The 19,795-nt window shown below is 33.0% G+C and overlaps 3 protein-coding genes across 3 annotated transcripts; 1 reads left to right on the top strand and 2 right to left on the bottom strand.

The window, feature by feature from the left end:
• The first annotated feature begins 1,220 nt into the window (after positions 1–1,220).
• Positions 1,221–5,928, top strand: LOC149907134 (CLIP domain-containing serine protease B4-like). Its single transcript, XM_090103515.1, has 9 exons — positions 1,221–1,413; positions 2,518–2,570; positions 2,651–2,742; positions 2,945–3,132; positions 3,433–3,562; positions 3,778–3,959; positions 4,277–4,377; positions 4,754–4,936; positions 5,558–5,928. Exons 1-9 carry the CDS (start codon positions 1,329–1,331, stop codon positions 5,666–5,668), a joined length of 1,125 nt encoding a protein of 374 aa, XP_089959641.1. The 5' UTR covers positions 1,221–1,328; the 3' UTR covers positions 5,669–5,928.
• Positions 5,929–6,211: 283 nt separating this feature from the next.
• LOC149907133 (GILT-like protein 1) lies at positions 6,212–12,761 on the bottom strand. The gene is made up of 5 exons (XM_090103538.1): positions 12,542–12,761; positions 10,948–11,079; positions 10,119–10,292; positions 6,743–6,883; positions 6,212–6,380 (listed from the first exon to the last, which is right to left on the bottom strand). Exons 1-5 carry the CDS (start codon positions 12,614–12,616, stop codon positions 6,243–6,245), a joined length of 660 nt encoding a protein of 219 aa, XP_089959664.1. The 5' UTR covers positions 12,617–12,761; the 3' UTR covers positions 6,212–6,242.
• A 2,045-nt stretch (positions 12,762–14,806) lies between these two features.
• On the bottom strand, positions 14,807–17,407 carry LOC149907132 (uncharacterized). Its single transcript, XM_090103855.1, has 6 exons — positions 17,342–17,407; positions 16,747–16,917; positions 16,253–16,390; positions 15,863–16,051; positions 15,387–15,520; positions 14,807–15,165 (listed from the first exon to the last, which is right to left on the bottom strand). Exons 1-6 carry the CDS (start codon positions 17,405–17,407, stop codon positions 14,904–14,906), a joined length of 960 nt encoding a protein of 319 aa, XP_089959981.1. The 3' UTR covers positions 14,807–14,903.
• Positions 17,408–19,795: the final 2,388 nt, after the last annotated feature.

Raw genomic sequence — 19,795 nt, 5'->3', positions numbered from 1 at the left:
TAGTGAGGGTTGTAAATTATAATGAATGAAGTCCTTTTCTTGGATATACAGAACTATAGCCTATGTTTTCGTCACAACGTAATATTAAAACTTGAATGTAATGCAGTTGTTCTCTTTTGTGGATACGTTGAAACTAATAATACAGATCTAGTTTGACCTTATTGGCCTTTTGGTAGGTATACATTTTTAGCTATTCTCGCTGTTTTAAAAAATATAATATTTTCGATGTTTGTACTTAATAGTTTTTACAATCTTTATATATAAAAATGAATCGCAAAATGTGTTGGTAAGTGCATAACTCGAGAACGGCTGAACTTTTATTATATTCCTTGAAGTACCTACGAGGATGGTTCTTATGTAGAGAAAACGTAAACATGTACCACGGAAAACGTAAACATGTAACATCATAAATCGTCTGTGATAGACGTAAAGGCCAATGATGATGACCACGGGCGAAGCCGGGGCGGACCGCTAGTTTAAAATAAAGATAACTTTTATAATATAATGTAAGTATAATGTTTGATATTATTCCATAAATATACTATTCACATTTTAAAGAGGAAGATCTTCAATCAAACGCCTTTAATTAATTACATTAAATAAAATACGTGTGAACGTGATTCATCTCTTCAACTGCTGTAAACCTTTTATTATTTATAAGTTGCTAACATATCATAATTATTTAAAACTAGAGGTCCGCCCCGGCTTCGCCCGTGGTACATATTTCGCAATAAAAGGTGGCCTATGTCCTTTCTCGGGTATCAAAATATCTCCATACCAAATTTCATGCAAATTGGTTCAGTATTTTAGGCGTGATTGAGTAACAGACAGACAGACAGAGTTACTTTCGCATTTATAATATTAGTATGGATATATCGTTCCCACCTATAGTCCGAGATATTTATTTCATAGGACTATGGTTATTTTTTTAATTCGTTATGTACTCAAAAGGTAAATATACATTCACATAATAAAACTAAGTTATTACATATACAGTTTAAAATGGCACAATTTTTTCCACTATATTACTAGTTTCTTCCAATTAGTGACAGTAAATGATTAGTAGATATATCTTCATCCCTATCTTCTGCAACCTGTTGCTAAATGAGCAATTTAATAATTATCATAAACCTATAAAAAGTCTAACAAAGATCCCAACAGGAGCTTTTAATCTGTATCAAAAGGTTGAGTAGCCCTGCACCAGGGAGCCGGCTCTATCGGAGGCTTTGTACCGTATCATTTATGCTGTGATCACACCGCCATTGCAACATGTGACCACAATATAATTCATTGTACCAAATACATTGTGTGAAGGTGATGTGATAAACATGTGTATACGGAAATTAGTTAATATGAACACGGTTGTTGTGCTTTTCGTTTTTGTTTTTAAGCTGGCTAACGGCCAGTTTGGAAGTAAGTACTCTAAATATGTAAGTACTCATTAGGATTTATTAATAAAAGCTGTTGAAAAATTCAAAATTTCACTTAAAGTTCGCTGATCTTTATTTAGGCAACTGGTTTTTGTGTGACCCGTATAAAATAACTGAGTTACAAAGCAAACCTACACATACAGACAAACGAGATCTCAACATATTATGTTGTCTTTTTTATATTGAAAAAAATGTTGTAAGTGCATTCCTGCGTCTTACGACCTTCTTTCTCAGTTCTTAAACTATTATTGTGCCAACACCAAATCGGTTCAGTGGTTATATTATGCAGACCGACAGAATTTCCAATTTTTTAAATATGTACCGTATAATATTAGTAGGAATTGAACTCGGGATCACATAGTTACTTACTTATCCAACGGTGCAATAATCTCCGAAATCGGTCTATAGTTCCTGAGATAAGCGCGTTCATGTGAACAAACTTCAGATTTATATTATTAGATATCGATGTTTAACATTAAATAAATGAAGATTTATAGATGCCATATGTATCCTAAGGTTTAGTCAACAATCATCATTAATTTGTTTTCTTTTTGCTCTACATAACTGATAAATATAATTCCTTAATTTTAACCCAATTTTATTGTATTGTTGGATGACATTTACCACGTCTGACATCACTATTGAATAATTACATATGTACAATGCATTCAATACAGCCTCCATTACCAGATCATATCTATCAGAGGCAAGGTCATCAGTAATGATGATGGCTCATGCAACATTGGTTTAATGGGATTTCCACTAAAATCAATGATAATAGAGATTTAACTATGTAATAAAGCATTAATATTGTAAAGGTTATTTTTATTTGCATATACGGTATATTATTATTGGCAGTCCAAATATACTTATAGCTATAGCTTATAATATAGATTTCATTCGATTGCTTCTGATGATAAAATCTTTTTCTCCTTACCGTGTGTTAATGTCATATTCTATCATACTTCTTTTTGTCGAATATAATTATAAAGTTTGCAGTTTTTGTGTAAAGCTAGAAAACATCCAACCATCAACCTTTACTAATAGAATTTAGATTATTTAAACAATAAATTTAATAATATTTCAGGTATATCAATAAGTGTAGGCGGTCGTCAAAATGTGGACGAAGATCCTGGAAGCGTAAGTATGGATAAGTTTTACTCCTAAAAGTTGATACTGTGAAATGATTTTAATACTTATTTTTGGACGTTCTTTTTCAGGCAGCATGTCCACCGAACACAACGTGCGTTCCGATGAGTGCTTGTCCGTTGTTAGAAGACTTACTTGATTACTCGTGTTTCTCATCAGATAAGTATGTCTTCGTATCGAAATAACATTATTTTAATTAGCTTATTATATCATGTATTATAAAAAAATAACATATGATTTTTTTATCCTCTGAAATGGATCTCACTCCGAAATTACTCTATACCCATGCGCTATTAATTAAATATTTTAATTTAAAACATGTATTCCTAAATTCCCAAAGGCCTAACTTTCATTCTGTACTAAAGGTACTTCCACCGCCTCAACGAGTTGACATGCGGCAGTTCAAACGAAGAGGACTTCGTGTGCTGTCCTTCCTGCGACTGTGGCAAGGTTTACCAGCGGGGGACACCGGAGTGCGGACAGAGTATGGTCAGGGGGGTAGACTATAACGGTATGGGAACACATCCGTGGGTCGCGAGAGTCGGGTTTACTAGTGAGTACATGTAAATTATTTTACTTTGAAACAATTTTTTTATGATTTACTAAATCCTAATTTCTCAAGTCTCAGAATTCATTCCAATATACCCACATGTAAGTACGCAGTTGAATGAAATTTTATGCGACGATATACTACTACTATTCAGTAATGCCAATAAGAGCACTGTGTTACAACCTAATAATTTACTGACACATAGACGAACTTATCGAAAGATTTTCCTCGACACCTTTTTACTCCCTTTTGTTTTAATTATTATTTCCGGTATACAATTTAAAAGATTTGAATTTATTTCAGAAACATCATTCGGGAGTTCGGACAAAGATAAAGAGGCTTTGCGGTTTGCTTGTAGCGGCTCCATCATAGCAAAGAGAATTGTTTTAACAGCTGCTCATTGTGCGCTGGCAAAACCTGAAGGATACAAATTGTAAGAATATTTATTTTCTTTTATAAATATTTAACTTCTATGCTACCTTAATGTGATTTAATATAACTGCTTTGACAGTTCGTAATTGTTATTATTTAAGGAAATCTTGCGCGTATTAGTATTCCACGATGCTTTTATTGAAGCCATAACATAAACAGAATTTATGAATACTAAGCAAAACAAGGTCGTTTTTTATAACACATCAATTTTCTCAGGTCATCAGTAGTAGTAGGCGAATGGGACACGGAAAGAAGTACAGATTGCAATGACTATTTCTGCGCTCCCAAAGCTCAAATGATAAAAGTGGAGAGCGTCTCAGTTCACCCGGGTTATGAACAGAAGATATTCCGACATGATATAGCTCTTGTTATATTGAAGGATGAAATCAAATATTCAGGTATGTTCAAAAACTAAAAAGTAATAAGTTTTCCACTACTCACCACTTTAGCTATAATGCGTCTATTAAATAGTTCGTAAAATGCGCATGAAAAAATTCAATAGTCTAGGATTTATTTCTTTTCCGGCTCCGGCACGGTGTATCGTGAATCATGCTTAATTGTTATACTTATGTAGATTGTAGGTATAGAATATACCTGTTGTAATTTTGGGAACCCAATATTTTTTGCCGATATCCTATGTATATTTTTTTTACAAATTTAGGTATAAACGACCTTCACCAGGTCAATGCATATCACAAATCTGTAATTGTTCCAGTGACAGCCGCGCCGATCTGTCTGAACGATAAGCCGGAAATTGTGATCAACGAACGGGCCATGCTTGTCGGATGGGGGAAATTATCTGGACAGACTAGCTCGGTGAGTTAATTAGTTAAATTATGGCTATAGTGTTATTGGTTAGCCATTCCTAGATAACCTTTACCCTGGGATCCTGATGCCCAGTGATCTTACTAGCAACTAGGCTCATTGTTTGTCAAAGAATTTAGATGTAACTTACCGTTTCAACTAAGTTCACATAGGGTTTTTTTAAATATGAAAATGCATTGACGTCCATTCCTTCTTGAATGTATGTTAAGGCGGAGATTTCCCTAGAGGTTATCTCGCATAAGATAAAATTTAACCCTTACGGGTTATATCGAAAATATACCTTAACTCATAATATATTCTAGTTTTTGCTACTAAATTTCTCTATATTTCTGTCAAAACTCCTATAATTCCAACCAAAACTGCACAGGTAAGCCGTCAACAACTACTAGAAGTGCCGCTAGTCCCTCTAGAAACATGTGAGCGTATCTTCGGCGACTCTGTGCCGATACATGAGGGGCAACTATGTGCGGGCGGGGAAGAGGGAAGGGATGCGTGTTCGGGATTTGGAGGAGCACCGCTGATATTGAAGCGAGATGGACATTTTGTACAAGTGAGTTGTCATTCTATTTTTGAAAATTAAAAAAGTTACTGATTTTGCGCCAATTGTTCCAAGCAAAGAGGTAAGTCTATAGCTGTAAGGTTATAGCTGTTTGAAGTACTAAAGAAGACTCCGTGCCGATACACGAAGGGCTGAGTCGAAATTCTATTTTTGAAAATTAAAAAAAAAGTTGTCGATTTTGGCGCGAATTGTTCCAAGCAAAGAGGTAAGTCTATAATAGCTGTAAGGTTATAGCTGTTTGAAGTGCTAAAGAAGACTCTGTGCCAATACACGAAGGGCAACTATGCGCGGGAGGGGAAGAGGGGAGGGACGCGTATTCGGGCTTTGGAGGAGCACCGTTGGTACTGAAGCGGGATGGACATTTTGTACAAGTGAGGAGCAATTATATCTTTGAAAATTAAAAAAGTTGTCAATTTTGCGTCAATTGTTCCAAGCAGAGCGGTAGGTCGTCAAAAGCTGTTAGAAGTGTCAACTGTCAACTGTTTCTTTAGTAAGGTATTTTAGCTCTACCTACAATACAATTGCAATTATGAATTAAAATATGTTTTGTCATGTATGTCATATATTATTTACCTCTTTCATTTATTGTTATTTGTACAATTATATTTTCAGATTGGAATAGTCTCGTTCGGTTCAGAAAACTGCGGCAGCGAAGGCGTCCCGAGCGTTTACACAAACATTGCACATTACTATAAATGGATCATAGATAATTCACCTTCTTAAAATATGTAGGTGCTTATAAATGGGAAATATTTCATTGTTTTTAAGTAGTAAGTATATTATGTCGTAAAAAATCTGTTAATTTTCAATCAGTCTATGGATTAAAATCTATTTTTTTGGAGACACGTATAAACTCTTATAAAGTGTGTATTTCAAAATAAATATCCCATTTAGATGCACCTTCATGTTCTAACAATAACGTAGAGTAGGTAGTTATAAGCGCATAATATGTTAAGCAATACTTAAGGGCCATAATAAAAAGTGATAAATTATTCATAACTTGTTTTTGTTGCACGTTGTATGTTCCTAGAAATCTAAAGCAACATAAATCATGTTCAACATAAAGACTGATTCAATTTAAATTTTGGCATAGATACCATTATAGAACCTGATCTTTGAAAAATGTATAGGCATCTTTTGGTCACGAAAATTCCCTAGGACTGTCGTGCTTAAAAGCGAAGCTGCGAGCGCTTTTTTGTATTCCGTGTCTTATGTTTTTCATTGCAAATGTTAAGGATTTACGTATTAGGTAACGTTTCGTATAAAAAAAATAAAAACAATTTCTTTCAATATTTATTCATCGTTGATTAACCAAAACGTAAGTCAAAGCCATATTGTTGTAATGTTCAGCGCACGGCGGCGCCTCCTTCAGTATCGAGCAGAGAGTCCCGATGAGGTCCACTTGAGCATTGTCCTGAATGTTTTGATCGAATTCCTGAAAACAAATTACAAATATGAGTTATATTTCATCATTGCTCCTATAAAATAGCTCTAGAATCCATGTTATTAAGACCTAAGGTGTAGATATAGTAGAATATTTTGCGTTACTAGGGTGGATGGTCATCCATCTTAAGAATCTATCTCGAAAGATCTTAAACATATTATAAACTAATCATTCAATTATAGCATTATATTATATACTAGATAAGGTACTACATATACCTAAAACAAACTAAAATAATATTAAAATTTCACTACAAAATCACACACAAATGTGAAAAAACAACGTACCTGTAGAATATCGAGTGTTTGTGTATTGATTGGATACGTGCATTATGACAGTATTAAATAACTTACTCCATTAACAATGACGGTCGGCACGAAGGTCGGGGCGATCAAACTAGTATAGTATTCGCTTTGCAGCTGTAGGTTTGTTCCCTCGTTACCCACGACGCAATGTTCCACTCTATTTGCTGGAAGTCCTGCTTTTTGCACACACTGAAACATTTTAAGGGTGCTATAACAGATTTTTAACAAAAACCGCTATTTTACGGTACAATTTTAACTCAAAGCACTTACACGTGAGAACAAAGTAATATCTTAATTTAAAGGTAATATATTCAGTTCTACGATCATCTTATAAAAATTGTACGACGTCATACAAAATTGTCACTGAAATACGATTTTCCCAGCACAATGATCGCATAAAATGCAAAAAAATGGGGTCTAAAACGGTACACTTTTAAGAAAATTAAAAGCCTAATCTATCTTCTTACCTATAAATTATTGAGGGATATATAGTCCTTTATAGATTGAGATAATTTTTTTGTGTCTAAATCAAAATTTTATTTCAATTATAAGCTAAATTAAAAATACTTGTCGATTTCTTCATACATTTTGCTCTCGCGGGTCGTCAGACCGCGCTCAGAAGCGCTCTTGGAAGGACGGGTGTATCGCTCCTCGTCCCAAAAATAAAAACGAATTAGAAAAAGATTATTGTGCGTATACTGTCGTTTTCGTGATTTGAAATATTTGATACTTTATGAGAGTAAACTGTATAAGTTTCATATTCCAGTTATTTGTAATTTAAAATTATGTTTTAAAAATTATGTTGACTGAGATTCTCTTTTTTTATGGGTTGTTGAACGGATTGGTGGGGTAAAGCAATTTGACAAAACTTAAATCCAAAATGGCGCCGACGAAAATTTGCCATCTTTTCGTCATGGGTGTCATTTTCATGGTTTTTGGGGTAGCTATTAACCAATATGAGGTCAAAAATAAAATCCAAGATGGCGCCGACGAAAATTTTACATCTTTTCATCATGGGTGTCATTTTCATGGTTTTTGGGGTAGCTATTAACTAATATGAGGTCAAAACTAAAATCCAAGATGGCGCCGACGAAAATTTTACATCTTTTCATCATGGGTGTCATTTTCATGGTTTTTGGGGTAGCTATTAACTAATATGAGGTCAAAACTAAAATCCAAGATGGCGCCGACGAAAATTTTACATCTTTTCGTCATGGGTGTCATTTTCATGGTTTTTGGGGTAGCTATTAACCAATATGAGGTCAAAAATAAAATCCAAGATGGCGCCGACGAAAATTTTTCATCTTTTCGTGATGGGTGTCATTTTCATGGTTTTTGGGGTGGATATTACGCAATATGAGGTCAGAACTAAAATCCAAGATGGCGCCGGTAAAAATTTGACATCTTTTCGTCATGGGTGTCATTTTCATGGTTTTTGGGGTAGCTACTAACTAATATGAGGTCAAAACTAAAATCCAAGATGGCGCCGACGAAAATTTTACATCTTTTCGTCATGGGTGTCATTTTCATGGTTTTTAGGGTAGCTATTAACCAATATAAGGTCAAAAATAAAATCCAAGATGGCGCCGACGAAAATTTTACATCTTTCCGTGATGGGTGTCATTTTCATGATTTTTGGGGTGGATATTACGCAATATGAGGTCAGAACTAAAATCCAAGATGGCGCCGGTGAAAATTTGACATCTTTTCGTCATGGGTGTCATTTTCATGGTTTTTGGGGTAGCTATTAACCAATATGAGGTCAAAAATAAAATCCAAGATGGCGCCGACGAAAATTTTACATCTTTTCGTCATGGGTGTCATTTTCATGGTTTTTGGGGTAGCTATTAACCAATATGAGGTCAAAAATAAAATCCAAGATGGCGCCGACGAAAATCTTTGTTATTTTATTTTCGTTTACTTCTTTATTATTAAGAAAATTAACCCTATGACGAAAAGATGTCAAATTTTCGTCGGCGCCATCTTGGATTTTGGTTTTAACCTCATATTCGTTAATAGCTACCCCAAAAACCATGAAAATGACACCCATCACGAAAAAAGTCAAATTTTCGTCGGCGCCATCTTGGATTTTGGTTTTAACCTCATATTCGTTAATAGCTACCCCAAAAACCATGAAAATGACACCCATCACGAAAAAAGTCAAATTTTCGTCGGCGCCATCTTGGATTTTGGTTTTAACCTCATATTCGTTAATAGCTACCCCAAAAACCATGAAAATGACACCCATCACGAAAAAAGTCAAATTTTCGTCGGCGCCATCTTGGATTTTGGTTTTAACCTCATATTCGTTAATAGCTACCCCAAAAACCATGAAAATGACACCCATCACGAAAAAAGTCAAATTTTCGTCGGCGCCATCTTGGATTTTAGTTTTGACCTCATATTTGTTAAGAGCTACTCCAAAACCTTGAAAATGACACCCATGACGAAAAGATGTAAAATTTTCGTCGGCGCCATCTTGGATTTTAGTTTTGACCTCATATTGGTTAATAGCTACCCCAAAAACTACCCACACTTGCAAATGTGTTTGCTACGTAGGAAAAGTTCAGATTTAAGAGTATCCTAGGTAATGTGTTATGTGACGAATACCTATAATTTATTTCATTCCGACTATTTTTCGGAATAACATACATTTACTAAGAATTGTATACAATGCCGGATTTAATACAGTGCCGGTAACATCATATGTATGATAATAATTCTACATTTCTTAAAAAGCTTTGATATTGTATACAATTCATAGATTATTATTCAATGAAATAATGATGTAAAATAGTCACACTTTTGTTTGAATATACTAACATACTTATTAGGATCGTACCTACTAATAAAAGTAACAAAATGAATTTTTAAAGTTCCTAGTAATCTTCTGGAATCAATTTCAATAAAAATACATAATATCAAAAATTAAAAATAATATCAAGTATGAAGATGGTCTATAAAATGGAATGCGCTATGTTTACGTGAGCGTGATATTGCCGCGAACAAAGTTACGTCGTTAGATACCTAAATTTGAGTAACGCAGATTTGTGACAGCGTCCTTAAGGAAAAAAATAGGAATGTTATAGTAAAACTATACTAAGATTTAAGGATTTTCAAAGAATTTCATCAATGTGGATCTCTCTCATATAAACAATATTCTACGAAATACGTCAACATGTCTGCTGTAACCATTTATTGATCAAAGCTTTAGTATTCTCTTGATTTTTTTCAGGAATTTAGTTAGGTAGTTACGTAAAAATATTTTCAAATTCAAAATTATCAATTTCTTTCATTTACTACTGGTCTAAAACAAGTTTGTGACTGGAACACTCCTAGTAAGCAAAACATTCAACATTTCTTTACTCGGACAGTATACAGCAAATTTCGAACAGGTAAAACGAATATGTAGTCTGCAACTTACGGTCAGATCTCCCTGCGCCCCAGCTCTAGTTTGCATTTCACAGGTGACATACGCGACTTTCAATTTGTCACTCTGTTTCTTCATCATATTCAAAGCACAGTCTTGGACCATGTTGCCCAGACATTCCCCTGAACCATGCTGACACTCGAATCCGTCATTGCCATAGTCGATACTCTGAAAAATATTTATACCTAGGTAATACATAAAAATACTTTTTGTTAATCTTCTTCTCTTATATATAAAAATGAATCGCAAAATGTGTTGGTAAGCGCATAACTCGAGAACGGCTGAACCGATTTCGATAATTCTTTTTTTATTACATTCCTTGAAGTACGAGGATGGTTCTTATGTAGAGAAAACGTAAATATTATGTACCACGGGCGAAGCCGGGGTGGACCGCTAGTTTACTATAATTTTTTATTAATTTAGTTAAGTACATTCAGGAATACTTACAACTATGTATAAGGAACAAACATAAAGTTTAACTTATTGGACGGCCTTTATAATAATTTAATTAGTTGTGACCTCTACAATGAAAATGAAAATTATATTGTCAAGTAGTTAAGTAAAGAAACGCATAATAATTAATAATATAAATACTTAATAATCAATAGATTATAAATCACACCTCAGCATGCAGTTATTTAATCCGCTTTACATAAAGTTTTCTAAGAAAACTAGCTTCATTGACTGCCATAAGGTTTCCTTAACTACTAACTGATGAGATGATCTATTCTATTCATTTACTAGGAGGCGGTCGTTCATTTACTGAGGTGCAACCTCGAAAGATAAAGAGACTTTTCTTTGACTTCAACGTATTCTGACTTACCCTCGACTTTCCGAAAGGTATTAGGCGCAACTTCACATAACTATGTAGTAAGTGTATGGCTGGTTGGAGCTGCCTCAGTATGAAACTTTTGCTGTCGGGACACTCGCTCTCATAGTATACTGCTAGCCGTAACTGGAAGATGAGTATGAAAAAAAGATTTAGTTATTTAATCAATAACATCTTATCTAGGTAGATCTCAAAACTATCTAGTTATATTTTTAATTATATCTCGCAATTATCTATCAATCTTTTTTGATAGTCTGATTCTAATCTAGGGATTAATATTTAAGTGCTTTTATATATTGCGCATTTTTTTCTATATACCTCTATTGTCTATACGAAAAGTAAGAGATTCATGAAAAAATAAAATAAAATAAAGTTTGTAAAATTTATCCAGTAATGTACTTGATTACGACATAAAAGCTCTACATAGAGTGATATAATATTATAGAGTCGAATAGGCCTGTTAAACCACTTTTACTGACCCACATAAAATGTATATTTTTGACCTCACCGTTCTTATATCAAATACCGGTTATTCTTATTATAAATTGCAATGCGATATATTTCTCCTACCAGATGATAGTTTAAGATTTATCGTATTTATTTTTCGTCACAATATAGAAATTTTATTAGATATTATATGTAGGTATAAAAAATATTTAATTCTACAGCGTATTATCGTGATGCGGGTTCGAATTCGCATCTCTCACTTTCCCCAGAATCACCTACAGTTAAGTTTAAATCATAAAGAAGAAGAACATACCTAATATATTTCAATTGTCTATTTATTAAATATACAACGTTCAGGTACTAGGTAGGTGTATTAGTAAATTACTTCGTATTAATCTTCAGCCATGCATAATTAGCTAATTATATTTATAGGAATCAATAATATTTCCTTCAATTGAAATACTTATACACGCAGTTACCAAATTAATACGTTATTTCATGTATTTAAAATGAATAGGTAGGTACTTCAAAGACATTATATACCTATATGGATATTTGATCAACGTGAAACTTTTATTTTTGTCACCACATTTGTGTCGCTGAAATGAAAACTCAAGGTAACCAATATTTTTCTTGTTTGTTTATTTATTACATTATTGTATGTATTATAATATATTCGTTACTCTATTCATATATTTAACCTTCATACATAACTTCTGGCGGTAAATTTTCATAGTCAGTCAGGCGTTTGTATTAACTGTTTACAGAAGCATCGAAGCGAACAAAAATGTTCTACAAAGTTAATTGTTTATGGACTTGTTACTCGCATATATTATATGAATTAGTTTTAACCAGAGAATATAGTTTATTTTACAGGAATAATTTGATTTAATTTCAAGAAATTACATTGGGTCAATATCGAAATTTTACTGCTCTTGGGTTAATCGACATTTAGAATAGTTTTAGGTAAACTAAGATTTCAAGGTTCTAAAAAGTGCAAATTACATTTTAATTGGAGATTTTTTTTAATTTAAAATTAAATCATTACTTCACGCTTTTTTCGGCTTCAGTTAAAATGTTGTTTTCAAAGGCACTTCATCCTTGTAGTGACCTCCTCTTTCAGGAATAAATTGGAAATTACCTTATGAGGTCCCGCTGCATCACTCAACCAAAACAAAGTTACTGACACAAGACATATTGTAAATGCACGCATCATGTTTCATAAAAAATTGCAGTAAGAATTGCACTATTCACTGAGATATTTTCATTTGTGTAAATAACTATAGTATTATACTTATATATACGTGTTAACACTTTGTCCGCACTGCAAGAACTGATATTGGTTCGGCTAGAAATCATGTTACTTTTAATTCAAGTCTATGTTATTAGGATAAGTAGACTAGCATCGATCGTTATGGTCAACAGTAATGTCCTTTGGGGTCACTGTCTATGCAAGGCTAATGGGTGCACTGTTGGATATTGAATAGGCACATGAAAGAGAACTTCTTTATTTAATATTTTTTGTAATAAATACAAATAAATAAATAAATATATCGGGACTATTTTCACACACGGCACGATCTGATCCCATACTAAGCTTTCGCTTGTGTTATGGAAACCAGATGGCTGATAAACATACATATATAATTTTAAATAAATACTTAGTTACATAGATAATTAACACCCATCGAACGGCGAACCCACGACCAGTGGCTTGGAAGGCAGGGTCACTACCAACCAAGCCAACCGGCCAACAGTGATAAGAAATCATTCTTATAAATTATATTATGATCGACTATAATAATATTCAACACGGAATAATATATTTTATGTACAAATTTAATTTGGCGGTATCATTCTTAACCATCTCATTTATTGAATAATTTTGTATAAAATACAGCTTTAAGTAACTACCATAAGCTAGAACAAATATAACTTAAAATTGCAATATTATTTGGAGAAAGGAAAGCTACACACGAGGTTGCAAGAGTTATGTAAGTAGGTAATATTGAAAAGATCTAAAGTCTAAACATTATTATTGAAACTACACTTAACAAACTATCAAGTTGTTTTTTTTTGGTTACAGTCATTTAATATTTGTTTGCTCTTTCCGACCGAAACGTGTCGAGCGAAACAATACTTCATTAGTTTAATAAAGAACAGTTATATATGTACTTACTTTTTCATGGCTTTTTTTAATTTTATTTTTATTATTCAGTTCTCAAAATATCATACATATTTGGACGTAAACTGTGTAAATAACAGCAAATGATAATATGAAGATCCAATACGGTTGTATTAAATATATTGCATACGAAATTAACATAATAATGATTATGAAATATAAAATTTCCATTTATTTTTCACAGGCATTTTGTGTATATATTATTTTGTAATTTGTACGGTATGGATGTATTTCACCGTGATGACATTTTTAAATTTTGACTGTGTCGTCAGGCGTCATCTTGTAAACAAAGATTAAAGATTATTATGAAATGTTTTTACTACTAGATATTTTTACGTAATAGGTGTCAATATTAATCTATGTTGTGATTTAGTGATTATGGTTTATGTTATCTATTTCAAATAATGTACAAAATATGTTTCTATTAGGTACTATCTATTATGTAGGTACTATTGATCATAATCAGTACATGGTACGATATAGGCTATTAGCCAATAGACATGCGCAAAACAGTACGTCAAATAGTAATGCAACATCACGCATCTCTTCCACGGAAGTGATATTACTCCGTAACATCACACATTACCCGATCGATTTTTAATGAAATGATGAGATTAATAATATTATAATGTTTATATCTGAGGTTTATATTATATTAATGGTGAAATGTGAAGTATTACAGATCATATTGAAAAATAGCAATAATAACTGCAATACTTATTAGTTATTACATATCGTAAAATTACAATTTAAGTAAATATTTAAAAAATGTAGTTGATTTTCCTTCATACTTGGCCACGTACTTTATGTTGTTTGTTAATAATTATAATGAACGCAAGCAAATGTAAAACAAAATAAAAAAAAGTGAGTGATGCGAGTGATGTTTGTAACTGATGCGTAATGCGTGATGTTGCATTACGTGTCAAAGTGATGTTACTTTTGTACTATTACACGCATTACCTACCCATGTCTATTAGCCAAAGTATTATCTATTTAACAACTATTTTACTCTTAAAATATCTAAGTTCTTTCTACGATACGGACTTCAAAGAGGTTTTCATAAAAATTAACGAGAGCGATTTAAAAGGAAAATTTATATATGAAGGTAGGTATGGTGTTTATAAATACATTGATAGGTAGAAACAACAGGTAAAAGTCAAAAATTTGTGCTGTGAACTAGAAAAAAAATTCTGCGCTTTCATCTCAATCTCAAACCTTTATTTTCAAACTTATAAGTAACATTTATTATTATGTCGGGAACAATCCTTATTTTGATTTAAACTAAATCTATTTCTAAGAGAGTAGGTAAGTAAATATTTTACAGGCCCTTCCTAACCAAACGTTTATTCTTCTCCGTATATGGGTCAAATACAGAACATAAAGGTTTTCTTGATCCGACCGCAGAATTTTCTGTACAATAATTTGCTTGTATTAGCGATTGTTCTTCTGGTATATTTGTCTGTAAGTGAGCTATAGAACTTTGATAGAAATTCCTTATCCTATCTTCGAAATCGTAAACTTCAGATTCAGGCCTTGATTGGACAGTCTTGAAGTTGTCTCTTGTTTCCGTACGGAATGAACTGAAAAAAAAATTGGGGACATATTTTAGCCGTAAAAAGCTATACATACATATTTACAAACTAGAAATTACATAATATTCTGTTTAAGATAGGATTAGTATACATACTAGCTTCAGATCTTTGAGAAAATTCTGATATTGTTTTAAGGGGTCATATCGGGCAAGAGTAGTTACTAGAAATACAAATTATCATCTTTCAAAAACATTACTTAAACAAATCACCTAGGAGTCCATTGCAATTTATTATGCGTTCTTATTTCACGGAAATCTTCCTTGAACTTCGATTTATCGTACATCGATTTGGGTCGGCTTAGAGGTAGACGCCATTTATCAATAGATGGCTTTGGCGATCGAATCTAAAACACGTTTTAATTGCGGCACCGATTAATGATAATATTTTACTTGGATCCGTTAACTACAGCTTGATTCGTGATATTATCAAATTGTATTTGGGTATGTGCATATACTGAAGAAAATAGACTTGACAAATGAAAAACATTTCGGTTAGAACTAATTACTGACGTAAGGTAAATTATTTACTAAATGTACCTACCTACGCTAACATAGGAATAAATATATTATATTATATGAATATTAAAATATAACAGGTAGATGCTTATGTTTGTATATTTGTATACGTTAGTGTTAAGTAACTAGTTAACCTAGGATTTAGGAAATAGCTAAGATATGGTACTTACCCAAGGAGTATTAGAGTATGTGTAATAAGTCATAACATCATTGGTATTGGAGATTCTGCTCATTTGTTCAGCAGTGAAAGGTCGATGGTGGAGCCTGCTAGTGGTTAGGTACGGATCCAAATACTTTTCGAAGCCCTCGTGGGTAGTGTCCAAAGGCTCGATCCCTTTGCTAAATGGTTCTATAGAAGGCTGTGTTTAAAATTATTCATTTAAAAATTAGTATCTGCAAACATTCCTTAAATGAACTGTGAAAATTTAGGAGGATAAAACTTTAAACTTGACGGGTGTTTTTCTTTCGTCATGTCTTTAAATATTTATAGCTAGACATCAAGGTTTCTTCTTTCCATAATAATTTTATATGTTTTTGTAAATATTTAGTTAAATACTTACCGGATCTAAAGGCAATGAAGCTGGATGAAGAAACTGTTCTTTGGCAGTAACAAGTCGACTGGGTATTATTTGTTTTACGAATGAACTCTGCGTTTCTGTGATACCGTGTGCTTTGTGAGACGGCGGTCGTTCTGTTAACTGTGTACCAAGTAATATTACTATTAGTGTTCGTGTACCTAATATTAGAAAGGAAAGGGCCACATATCAAAGTATAATATGGGTAGGGAAAGAGCCACATAGAAGTCACATATTTTTATTAAAAGAGTTAAAGTAGAGTAGAGATTAAAGTAGTGTGAAGTTAAGGCGCAAGATTTGGAGGCATCATATTATATCTAATTATTATTTGACATTTCCTTTGTATCTTAATGTTTTGATGCATATTTCTTCATGCGTCGTGTTAATTAATAAGCACCATCAAAGTCCCGCCATGAAAGACTGTGAAGTCTTGTATATTAAAACTTAGGTACCTATTGTGAGAAATGAATAATATTTACCGTTTTGGGAGGAGGATAGATGTATAAATTTTCCGTGCATGATGTGTTTTTACTGTATCTTTCTCTTTCAGGTTGTTTTACCCCATAGTGCAGAGCTGTTTGCGATCTCGTCAATTCATTGGTGATGTTATAGTTTCTGCTATAATTTTTATCCTCTTGAATAGGTTCCTTCTGCAGATTATTGTTTAGTATTTAGTACTAAGAATAATTTAATAAAACATTTATTAGAATACTAATCACTCATACACGTAGTATACAAGTAGGTATTACACAGAAAATATAGGGACAATAAAAAAAAGAACTTGATCAAAAACCATTAATTTACAAAGTTACTGTATGCGCGATAATACTTCCGATTTGTTATAATTTTATATGATTCACATCATGTGTTAACACTATAATTTCGTTATGGGTGTGAATCAACATTTACGTTACCTACTCTTACTCGTATAATATACCTGCCTATGAACAATATTTAAAATATGTAATAGAAATATATTTAAATAGGTACCACACTATGTAGAGTTTCTGGGATACTTTTCCATCGACGTGCTATTGTTTCACTAGATACTCCAGTATCGGAAAATTGTCTCACGGGGTACTCTAAATTTAATCTGTCCCAATGAATAGGAGACTTTTTATTAGGATAAGATGCCTGCATTTTCAATACATAAAGTGTTTAATATCGAACCAAATTTAAACGTGTAGTTTCTGTGAATTCTAATGTTGTGTTATGTTGAATCGATTACCAGTATTGCCTTGGCTACATAATACGATAAAATATAGTCGTGGATGTCTTTACCATAGTAACTTTTGTTTTGTGCTTTTTAAATCTGGTACGTAGGAACATTGAAGGTTAGTGCAGTTTTCAATATTATGCTATGTTTAGATCATAGTAGGGATAGGAGGGGCTAAAATAAAAAAGGGGATATCCATCGAGATAGAATGTAGGTACTACGTACTAGAGAGGCGATCGCTACTACACTCTCTTTAACACGAGCTAGAGGTAAGAATCACAAGTCTCTTTAGTCTGTGTCGGACTGTGCCCCCCGCTTGCCGCGTCAACACGTGTTATTGCTCTGTTCAAAATGCCTTCGTGTTTGCTTAGATATTGTTTTAACCGTTCCCATAATACAAACAAAGCCCGAGGAGTGACTTTTCACCAGTAAGTTTCCTTATTATGAGTAAGTCATGCATTTTACTAATATTGTTATCATTTTGCGAAAAATCACCACGCGTTCTGCGTTTCGCGCCATTTTTCATAGACTAACAGCACAGACGTGACACTATCGATGAGTCTGTTAAAAAAATGTAACTGGATTTTTTTAACTATGTATATACAATATCTACTAGGAAAGATTACCGTGGTGTAGTACCTAAATATTTATACTTTTACCCGACTACGCAAAGTAAAACGGTAGGTTATATTAAGTAATATTTATTTATTTACCTATTTTTATTTATTAAAAAAAGCCTAATCAATAGTTGTTCCAATAGGATTTATAAATTATTATGCACAACAATTACAAATAAACACAACATTCACAGAAACTAATACAGTAAAAGTTCCTTAATCGCGCTTCCTTTATTCGTGTTTTCACTATTCGCGGATTAAAAAAATGCGACCCAATTTCTATATTCACGACTAAAAATTTTTTTTATTCGCGGATTTAATAAGTACATACATAATAATAAAATTATTCCAATAGGTATCTTACCCAATATCCTTGTCAAATGGACTAATAAGAAAGTAAAATAGATCTTATAACATGTTTGCCTAAAGTACATAATATTATGTTCTTAAATGATATCGCCGAGGCCTTTGACACAAGCCGCCTTTGTCGCAAGCCACCTCTGCAGCGATTGATGTTTTTGAGAATGTAAATAAACAGAATGGAAGCAACCTTATAACTCAATAAATAAAGTATATTTTTAAATGTAGTTCCGTTTATAGTAAAGTTACAAAAATTGTGATCGAGTAAGTGGGCGTCCATAAATTACGTGAGGTGTTTTTTAAAATTTTCTGCACCTCCCTCCCCCCCTGGTGAGATGTCGTGAGAATTTATTCAACCCCTCCCCCATCCTCGAATCTCGCGTGAGATTTTTCAAAATGTGAGTTTCTTATACGTAAACGCCATCAACATTGAATCATCGTATCCATTTAAATTACATCATGAAGCAAAAACTGATAAAACTATTGATTACTACACAAAACGACAAAAGCTTAATAAATTGATATTATTTAAAGGAAATTAAAATACATAGTTTAATATAAAATCCTCGTTTTATTAATTCTCTAGTATCAGTACCACCAGATAGTACCGAGTAAACAGATTGCACAATGTGTCGCATCTGCACGCATTGCTTAATCTTTGAACTTGAAGCCACGCCTCGCTCGTTCCACACGTACCCCACCACATCGGCCGCGCGCAATGTTTTTGTTTGGAATAACCCCTCTAGTAATATATCTCGATGGGGATATCTTACATTTTTAAAGTGATACTTATACATACTTAATTTTTAAAGTGAAACTTTTATTACATCGTCTCAAACTTTTTGGTCTGTGTAGCGCATATCGCGTGTATCGCGGCTGCCGAGTAGGTATACCTACTCGGCACGCGACATGCGCTACACAAAGCAGTGTTCGGAACCGTTCGAACAGTTTCACTTTTACCGTGGTTTCATAAAACCACACAACATTTTTTCTATTAATAAAGTTACTACTATCCTAATATCCTATATTTTATCCTATGTGTTGTACCTAACTTTCTAATGGTAAAAGAAGTTTGGTAAAATCCGTCCAGTATTTTTTGTTTGTATTTCTAGGAATCGAATAGATAGTAATATTTTTAGGTTGACAAACCCATTTAAGGTGAGGATAGGTGGTGACGAAATAAAAAATATGAATTGGTAAAAGTCCGTTTTATTTTCACAATGACTGAAATTGTTATGAAAACACAATATACGTGTTACAACTTACTTTAAAATACAAGACTGAAGGTAAAGCGCGTCACACACGGTGAAGATACTATAATATTTTATCTTAAGA

The sequence above is a fragment of the Colias eurytheme genome, chromosome 7 (assembly GCF_061535395.1).
Source record: "Colias eurytheme isolate Ceu_HAF_F1 chromosome 7, ilColEury1 Martin Lab GWU primary, whole genome shotgun sequence".
Lineage (NCBI taxonomy): Eukaryota > Metazoa > Arthropoda > Insecta > Lepidoptera > Pieridae > Colias > Colias eurytheme.
This window is presented reverse-complemented; position numbering and strand designations above follow the sequence as displayed.

Coding starts and splice junctions, on each gene's coding strand:
- LOC149907134 (XM_090103515.1), top strand. CDS start 1,329: ATGTGTATACGGAAATTAGTTAATATGAACACGGTTGTTGTGCTTTTC. Junction 2,743..2,944: donor TCGTGTTTCTCATCAGATAA/GTATGTCTTCGT, acceptor TCTGTACTAAAG/GTACTTCCACCGCCTCAACG. Junction 3,563..3,777: donor AAACCTGAAGGATACAAATT/GTAAGAATATTT, acceptor CAATTTTCTCAG/GTCATCAGTAGTAGTAGGCG.
- LOC149907133 (XM_090103538.1), bottom strand. CDS start 12,616: ATGATGCGTGCATTTACAATATGTCTTGTGTCAGTAACTTTGTTTTGG. Junction 11,080..12,541: donor ATGCAGCGGGACCTCATAAG/GTAATTTCCAAT, acceptor CTCATCTTCCAG/TTACGGCTAGCAGTATACTA. Junction 6,884..10,118: donor GGGCGCAGGGAGATCTGACC/GTAAGTTGCAGA, acceptor AAAATGTTTCAG/TGTGTGCAAAAAGCAGGACT.
- LOC149907132 (XM_090103855.1), bottom strand. CDS start 17,407: ATGCAGGCATCTTATCCTAATAAAAAGTCTCCTATTCATTGGGACAGA. Junction 16,918..17,341: donor GATTAAATTTAGAGTACCCC/GTGAGACAATTT, acceptor AATAATCTGCAG/AAGGAACCTATTCAAGAGGA. Junction 16,391..16,746: donor TCTATCCTCCTCCCAAAACG/GTAAATATTATT, acceptor CTTGGTACACAG/TTAACAGAACGACCGCCGTC.